Source organism: Cyprinodon variegatus, unplaced genomic scaffold (assembly GCF_000732505.1).
Source record: "Cyprinodon variegatus isolate N-32 unplaced genomic scaffold, C_variegatus-1.0 Scaffold79, whole genome shotgun sequence".
In the NCBI taxonomy this organism is placed as follows: domain Eukaryota; kingdom Metazoa; phylum Chordata; class Actinopteri; order Cyprinodontiformes; family Cyprinodontidae; genus Cyprinodon; species Cyprinodon variegatus.
In genome coordinates, this window is record NW_015150532.1 from 1,157,756 (window position 1) to 1,166,131 (window position 8,376).

Genomic DNA, 8,376 nt, shown 5'->3' on the forward strand with positions numbered 1-8,376 from the left:
CAAGAAAAAAGGGAAAAATTCAAGAAAAAAGGGGAAAAAACCCTAAGAGAAAAGTTTAAAAATAAAGTTAAAAAATTAATAAGCCTAAACAAACAATTATTTTAAGGTTAATAACATATAAAAAATTAAGTGCAAGTATCAGCATTAAAGTTTCTAAGCTTATGTTGAACCAAGAAAAATGTTTCTTTTAGTCTCAGTGTTTTTCATGAATTTTTATTAGAAGCACTTTTGTTATTTTTCTTTATATATTCGGGCAAGTTGGTGTTTCTTATTACATTGACATGAATTTTTGACATCAAAATATCCATATTTTTTAATGTTCCAAAGGTAACAAGGTTAGATTATTGGCTTGAAATTTTGATTTTCAAAGTATTTTGCTTAGTGCCCTATAAAGGGTTAAATTAAGTTTATTTGTTCTTGAATTGAGTAGGTAAGTGAGACACTTTGCCAATGCAACAAGACAATTTTACATTAAAAATAAGAAAAAAACAATGACATTGTCTTTTTTCAAGTGAATATTATGAAATTATCTAATTTAAGGAGTAACAATGCTCACTCCATTGGCAGATCATCTTATTTACCTACTCAAATTAAGGGTAATTACTCTTAATTTAAGACATCTTTACTTATTTCTAGTGTTTTTGTCCTGTGTAATATTTTGTAGGAAAAAAAATGTACTGAAGCATTAACAGATTGTCTTTTTTTTTTTTTTTTTGTGGGGGTGTGGATTTAGGTTTACACTGATCCAGAGGACCATAATGTAAGTTTTATATGAAACAAGGCATGAATATTCCTTTGCTATAACTGGGGCAGATTTAGGAAATTTGGGGCCCTTGGCAAAAAGGGCCAAAAAGGGACAACAAATAAAACAGACCCATTGTACAGATACATATTTTTATAGAATAGACGTATTATTTGATCTACCTTTTGTCCCTCTATTCTTTTCCCTTTTCTTGCTGTTTTTCACTCTGTTTTCTTTTGTCCCTTTTTCTTTTCATATTGGCAATGAGCTCAGCTGACTTAATGCTGTCTCAAAAGGAATCATCCTTCCTGTGTTTTCAAAATGGTGACAGCAAAATTTAATAACCCAGTCCTTCTTTTCACTACAGACAAGACACGATCTGCTTATCTCTTCCCCATTTTTCATTTAAAAGAAATGATAGATTCATGAGTCATGACAGTAGACAAGAGAGAGGAGAGCAGGGTTGGGGCTATGAATCAACTTGCTCTGGAGAGCAGAGTTTGGTGCTTTATATGTTGTCACCAAAGTCTCCAGTTACAAAAAAAGTCACTAGATTTTGGGCTTTGGTGCTTTTTTGTAATAAAAGCACTAGATGGGTCTAAAAAAGTCGTTAAATATAGCAAAAAAAGCGCTAAGTTGCAACACTGCTCTTCCCACTGTTTGTTTTTAAATGATTTGCTGCTGTCTGTTTGGACCTTTCTGAACATGCGCAGCAAATGGACTGATCCAGTGTGGAGGACACTGAAGGGCGGGCCTCCAACACACAATATTATAAGCATTCTGATGGAATTGAACTAAAGTATTATCATCATTAACATAACTAATGTGCACAAATAAGTATTAGCTGTATTAACCGCACATGTTAAAGGAGTTTTATAGGGGTCCCAGGAACTTTGGGCCCTAGGGAACTGCCTAGTTTTACCTAATGGTAAATCCACCCCTGCAGTAACTTGAGGCATTGTTTTTTTTTTTTTTACTTGCAGTGCATCATCGAGTCCTACCAGTTTAACTTCAGATACTCTGAAGTTGGACCAGAAATGGGCATACTCAGGTGTGCTTACATTTCCCTGTGATTTAAACACATAGACACTGCCTATAAATGCACCGCTTCAGTCAATGGTTTATAAACCTCTTTCTGAAAAAAAGGAACAATGAGATGCAGATGCAGGTGACCCTGGAGGACACTAAGACAGCCTCAGTGCTGCTCATCAGGAAGCTCTTCCTGCTTATGCAGAACCTGGGCGTCCTTCCCAGCAACGTCCACCTCACCATGAGGCTCTACTACTACGACGACAGTAAGACTTCAACTTTTTAACTGTTGCAGAAAATTAAATAATAAAACATTACCCTCTACCCAAACCACGGGTCTACAGCCATCAGCACAATTAAATCACAAAGCAATGTTTTTAAGAATTACATTGTGGCAGTTTTTTTCAGTTTTGTTAAACTGTGTTGAAATTTCATGACAAAAATATTAAAAGTACCTGTAATACTTCTTTGGATCTATTTTTCTATTTAAAACATCTTTAAACACAACAACAAAAATCATCTTTAAACACAAAAATGAAAATAATATAGAAGACCTATTTATCCTCTTTTTGCTGTCGTTTTTCTATATTTTATAATCTAATAACAGAAATAAATTTGTGGTTCTTTGAAATAACAGATCTGTGTGAATTCAGGTACAGGTAAGCAGTCCATTCTAAGATGACAACAAATTTCTTTTATTATAAACGTTTAGTTTTCCTTTTTCTAAGCAGTTCAGGCAATATTAGAAGTTTCTTTTAGCCGAACTGAAGTCGGAAATCTCCCTTTGGACGGTAATAGTTGCAGACCGCCTCACCGTGTGTAAATATAAATGAGTTTCAAAGGAAATATGACCTTAAAAAGGCCATTTATTTCAGGGTTGAGTAATGAAAAAATGACTGAAAACCAGAAACAACACAAAGACTTGACATCCAATGTTTGCAGAGAAGGATTAAAGATGCGAGCCTTTAGTTAAGAGGTATAAAACATTTAGTACAGATGCATGAGGACAGCCAAGTTGCAATAACAAGCTATCATCAGAAATCAACTGGGATGTTAATAAAAATAATACAAAAATCAGATCAGAAATTAGAGCCTTTTGTAGTTCACATGAATGTAAGCAATTGATCTATAATTAAGATAGAAAAAAAAGGTAAATGTCTTTTAAATTAACATCAAGATTCTTGTTGGGTCAATTCAAAATGTTAATAACTGAAGAAACATGTTGGTAGAATGAAGGTTTCTCAAAAACTTAAAGCCACCAGGGTGTGAATCATCAAGTTGGAAACAACAGTTTTTTCTTTTATAGCTGTTAGTTGTGATGAAGTCATTTTCATCTTTGATTTCCATTCCTAAGAGAAAACAAAAAAAACGAAGAAAAAAAAACCAACAAAGCACAGAGAATCAAGTTGTTTGTTTTCTCTGCTTTTAAAGTCACCCCTGCAGACTACCAACCACCAGGCTTCAAGGAAGGGGTGTACGACCGGATCTGGTTTCAAGGGATCCCGGTGCACTTTAAAGTGGGCCATGTGGAGACAAGCTACCACTCACTGAAAGTCCGAGTGTCTGTGGACCAAGGCCAGGTGAAGAAACTAGAGGAAGGAAACGAAGTGAAGGAAACAGCCATCCAGGTGGGTTCAGACTGCAGCACAGCATCACAGTCCACCATAGATCCTTTCTTTGTTTTGTTCCCTTATGTTGTTTTTGCTGTTGTAGAATCCTCCTGCAAGAAAAGCTGATAAAGGCACTCCCTCTGACGATGGTAGGTGAACATCTCCGTCTGGAAATTCAACCACTTAAAAGCATTTTAAACTGCATTACCTTTGCTTCAAACAGAGTCTGGGCAGTTTAAGAAACAACCAAGACCGCTGAGAAAGGTACAGGACAGTATGGAGATATGACGGAAGCAAACCTTATAATGTGCAGGATTTTACATGAATTAGAACAAAAGGTAAGAAGATCTTTTTCCTTTCCGTCAGCAGAAAAAAGCGGCTACTAAATCTGGGGCGAGGAAGAAAATGAGGATTTAGGCCAGGAGTTCAGCACGGTGTTACCCGAGTTTATTTACATCCACTGTTCAGGATCTGCTTCAGTTTATGGGATTTCTAACCACGAAGCTACAGAGATCATTAAAGAGATCATTTTAAAAAAGAGCAAACTTACTGTAAAGAGTTCAGTTCATTAGTGCAGAAATGTGTTCAGTGGTCACTGAAATAAAACCTGGTTGTTAACAGCTCGTGTTTTAGTGTTATTCATTTAGTTAGTGCTGCAAACACATCATTCTTTAATTGATCCCCATCAATCAGAGCTGGTTTCTCTGAACATTCCCTCCTTCTGACGGCTCCTTCGCTCTGGTCGCTGCTCACACTTCCTCTGGCGGGCGGGCGGGGGTCTAAAAGAGGCTGTCCACGTCTCCCATCTCCACAAACACAGTCTTTAGCTGGGAGTAGAACTCAATCGTCACCTGGCCGTTCTCCCGTCCTATACCTGATAGATGGAAGGACGGGAAATGTACGCGATTATTGACATTTATCATTGTCAGGTGACAAACACAAACTTAAATGTTTGGACAGAATTATAAAAGGCAGAAAGAAAACCTAAAAAAAGGTCTGCAGTTGCATATTCTCTATTGTTTAGAATTCACCTATTTAGCAAACCAAGTCCTGTGAATGATCCGAACTCAGTCTAAACTTAGCTGTTCATTCAAAGGCATTGCAGCGTTGTTGGAGAACATAAGTGAACAAACGGCTTCTTAAAGGCAGAGGAACACAGCAGACGGGTCACGGGGAAAGTGGTGGAGAACTTTAAAGCAGATCTGAACATAAAATATCCTTTAAACAATATCTGACTTCTATGTGAAAATGAAAAACTTTAGCAACACTGCAAGATTTGCAGTTCTTTTCCATGCCTGCTTTTCCTATTTTCGTTACACCTGCTTCTAAAGCTTATTAGAGCTCTGCTGATGATCTAAATGGTTTCAGTCAGGTGTTAATGGAGCAGAGACGCATCTGAAAGTTTCAGGACAGTGACCTTTTTAAGAGCATTAATTTAGGAAATGAGGGCAAGAAGGAAGCCATTTGGCGGCCACAACAGATGCAGAAGATATACTGGTTTGACTGGTTGAAATTTTTGGATTTAAGGGGCTCGCTTTGCTTCAAGACAACCCTAAACATGCAGCCAGAGCTGCTGTAGATCTCAGCTTCAGAAATGGCTTATTCAAAGTCCAGCAAAAATGCAACGGAGAAGCTTGCAGGACTCAACAACAAAATAAAAGACTGACTGTGTGTTGAGAGAATGTGAAGATGCTCCCCCTGAAATAATTTCAGTAAAATCTTTAAAAAGAGTTCAGCCCTTCCATGAGTCTTTCTTAGCTTGAATGTGAGAGATGGAAAGGCTGAATCCTTTATTGTCTATATCACCCAGAATGCTGTGCGCTTCTGGATAAGCATTCAGGAATATTTTACACATTTGATCAGGTGTTTGTTGTGATACGTGTCGTCATCATTTTATTGCCTGCTCCAGCACTATATAATAATATAATATATATAACAATACTAATGTATTATTATACCAGGGGTCTGAAACCTGAGGCTCTGTGGAGGTGTAGCTTATTTGATCCCTACAGTGGCCCTATAAAGTGGTTAAAAATTGACTAATTTTTACATATAGTAAATGAAATACTTTTCTTAGAAGATTAAGTTGCTTGTTAAAGATTGTTGGAATTTGACTTTTAAAACAGAACGATCTTAAAGAACCAGGAATATATCATACAAACAACATTTCTTTTGCCATGAAGAAACTATTTTTATTTTTTACTTTAATAATATTGTATAAAAAAAAATGAATGCTTCTTCTTAGTAAAATGTTGATGTTTTGTCCTTGTTGTAACCCCGTAAAGCACATGAAATAATGCTGAGGAAAATACAATTCAATTTTTATAAAAGCTGGACTGTCACTAAACATTTAATTATGACAAAAACAACAACAGTTTATTGAATAATTTTAAATAAATTAGTTATTTGTGTCATTTGTGATGGATTAGGCATCTCTGAACTATTATTTTATACATTTTCTGTCTGCTACATTTGTCTGATTATATTAATCAGGATTAGGGTTGATACTGAAAACGTTGTATAAGGATACAATACTCATTTCAAAATTACTTGATACAGCCATCTAAAGTGCAGAATAGTGGAAAATGCACTTTCAGAACACTGTGTGATTGAATAATTCTGTGCATTTTTCAGTTTCAGACTTTTTTTTTTAACAGGTGCAGATGCTGAGAATTATTTTTGTTTAACTGGTTTGGCTTGTGTCATTGTTATGTCTGCAAAACATAGCCAAGGAAGGAACACTTAATTTTAATTTTGTAAGTTTTTTTTAATCAAGCTTGCTTAATATTGTGCACAGCATACAACCTCAAAATATTATTCTTATTGTTTTTTTTATTTATTTCTTGTATTTTTTTAGTAATGAAAATATTTCTGTTGAATTTTAGAGTCTTTTTTTTATTCTTGTGGTATCCAAAAGGGTATCGAGTATCGAATATTTGACTTAGTATCGGTATCGAGTTGAAAAGTTTAGTATTGTGACAACCCTAATCAGGATATTTAAAAAACAAACAGATTACTTCCCACTGATAATGAAGATGTACATTGATGAGATACTTTGGGTGTTAAAGTCTTCAAAACTAAAAGCTGTTTGGTATGTGAAGTGGCAACAGATTGTATTACAAACTTTTCTTTTTTTATTTTTTTTTCATGCAATATTTGCGGCTCTAAAGGACTTTTATGAAACTGGGCTCCAGTTAAAATGGCTCTTTGGATTAGAAAGGTTGCAGAACCCTCGATTAGAAGGTTGACCACTCCAGGAAGCCTTTAGCCCCCGTTCCCTTGGAAAACACTTAGTCTGTACCTGACATTTTGAAGCCTCCAAATGGAACCTCCACCGGAGTGATATTGTAGTTGTTGATGAAACAGGATCCGGCTTTGAGCTGTTCCACCACACGGTGAGCTCGGGTAACATCCCTGGATACAGAACGGTGCATTAGGCGAACAACAACCTTTACATCATTTACATGCTCTTAATTACATTTTCTTAAAGAAATACAATGATTAAAGAAGGTACGCTTTCTCCCCAATCATTTCTCCTTTGAGTTTAGGCATAAATACTTCCATTTGGCTGTCTGATTTTTTTTAAAAACACACACTGACCTTGTGAAGACACCAGCAGCCAGACCCAGTGTAGTATTGTTGGCCCTCTGCAGAACCTCCTGCTCCGTTTCAAAAGACAGCACAGACATGACGGGACCAAAGATTTCCTCTTTCACACAGGTCATCTCATCAGTGCAGTCACCTGTGGGCAGGTAAAGGAGACCAGGAGAAAACCTGACAGCTTTTATTGGGTTTATACAATTTAATCAGCTCATGTAAATCGCTAAAATCCGTTTTAATAGAATCACAGCCAAAGTTTCATTAAATATAAAAGGAATATGTATTCTCTGCATGCTTTGATGACAACATTACAAAAGACTAAAGATAATGTTCTTGAGTTTACTTCTGTTTTCTGGGTTTTTGTCTCCCCCTGCTGGACCCTCTGAGTTGGTAGTTTTTGAATTAACCAAAGTTATTTTACATGTTTTGAAGTTCGTTAATAAAAAAAAAAAAACAGAGTAAAAAGTCTTACCGAGGACACACGGCGTCATGTAGTATCCACCTCTGAGTTTAGGATCCGATGGGACAAAAGGTTCTCCTCCACACAACACCTTGGCTCCCTAATAGCAGCAGCATGACGCATGTCAGCGGTAAATCCACAGACATGGGGGTAAGTGTTTTAAGAGCTGTACCTCTTTTTTTGCTTGCTCTACAAAGGATAAGACTTTGTCCAGATGTGGCAGGCTGACCAGCGCTCCCATTCTGGTGCTCTCCAGCAGTGGGTCTCCTATTGTAATCGCCTGAGTTCTCCTAACCACCTCCTTAACGAACTCGGCCATAATGTCCTTCTGCACGTACACCCTGGTGCCATTGCTGCAGACCTGTGAGTTAACCATTAAAAACGTAAAGATATGAAGACAGAGCTGGACCCAAAATACACAGGTGTGATAAATACTCTCCATATGCATTTTGAATGTTTTATGCATGCAGATTTAATACCATGAGGCCCAAATATATCACAAGCATGAGGTTATGCTCCTTCTCTGCTCTCTCTTGTTTTTTATGCACCAGATTTTCTCCTACTCTCATGTTGATCTGTTTCTGTGCGCTTCTGTAAAATTTGTGGAACCAATCTGAGAAAGTAAACTGCAGGTGACTGGATACTTTTAGGAAAATCCTGCCCCTTGAAACATTACTGCTTTCTTCCTAGTTGTGGCTATTAATGTTAGCAAATGTCTTTAAGCTAATTGTTGCTCTTTTAAAAAGTTAAGTCAGGGTTTGGTCAGGGTTTTCACCATGGATAAGAGGTAAATTTTTTAGTCAGTCAAAGGTTCTTTACATGTAAATAAAATGAGTGTGTCGGCCTGATTTTCGGTTTAAGTGTAGTGGAGCGTAATCATTAAGCGTAATTTCACAATAAAAGTATAACTTGGTCACAAATGTGTTTTAACAACA

At 36.6% G+C, this 8,376-nt stretch overlaps 2 protein-coding genes across 2 annotated transcripts in view; one reads left to right on the plus strand and one right to left on the minus strand.

Moving 5' to 3' along the window:
• The window catches only part of LOC107083605 (HORMA domain-containing protein 1-like), a 5,975-nt gene extending 1,975 nt beyond the window's left edge, over positions 1 to 4,000 (plus strand). The window contains exons 6-12 of the mRNA XM_015372964.1: positions 734 to 760; positions 1,726 to 1,793; positions 1,889 to 2,037; positions 3,203 to 3,399; positions 3,485 to 3,530; positions 3,605 to 3,645; positions 3,751 to 4,000. Of these exons, the coding sequence (XP_015228450.1) occupies positions 734 to 760; positions 1,726 to 1,793; positions 1,889 to 2,037; positions 3,203 to 3,399; positions 3,485 to 3,530; positions 3,605 to 3,645; positions 3,751 to 3,798 (576 nt within the window). The 3' untranslated portion in view covers positions 3,799 to 4,000. The remainder of the gene's footprint in view (positions 1 to 733; positions 761 to 1,725; positions 1,794 to 1,888; positions 2,038 to 3,202; positions 3,400 to 3,484; positions 3,531 to 3,604; positions 3,646 to 3,750) is intronic.
• LOC107083604 (aldehyde dehydrogenase family 9 member A1-B-like) overlaps positions 2,531 to 8,376 on the minus strand; it is an 11,113-nt gene continuing 5,267 nt past the window's right edge. Inside the window, exons 7-11 of the mRNA XM_015372963.1 lie at positions 7,614 to 7,802; positions 7,454 to 7,541; positions 6,982 to 7,123; positions 6,683 to 6,795; positions 2,531 to 4,255 (exon numbers count right to left, since the gene is read on the minus strand). Of these exons, the coding sequence (XP_015228449.1) occupies positions 4,161 to 4,255; positions 6,683 to 6,795; positions 6,982 to 7,123; positions 7,454 to 7,541; positions 7,614 to 7,802 (627 nt within the window). The 3' untranslated portion in view covers positions 2,531 to 4,160. The remainder of the gene's footprint in view (positions 4,256 to 6,682; positions 6,796 to 6,981; positions 7,124 to 7,453; positions 7,542 to 7,613; positions 7,803 to 8,376) is intronic.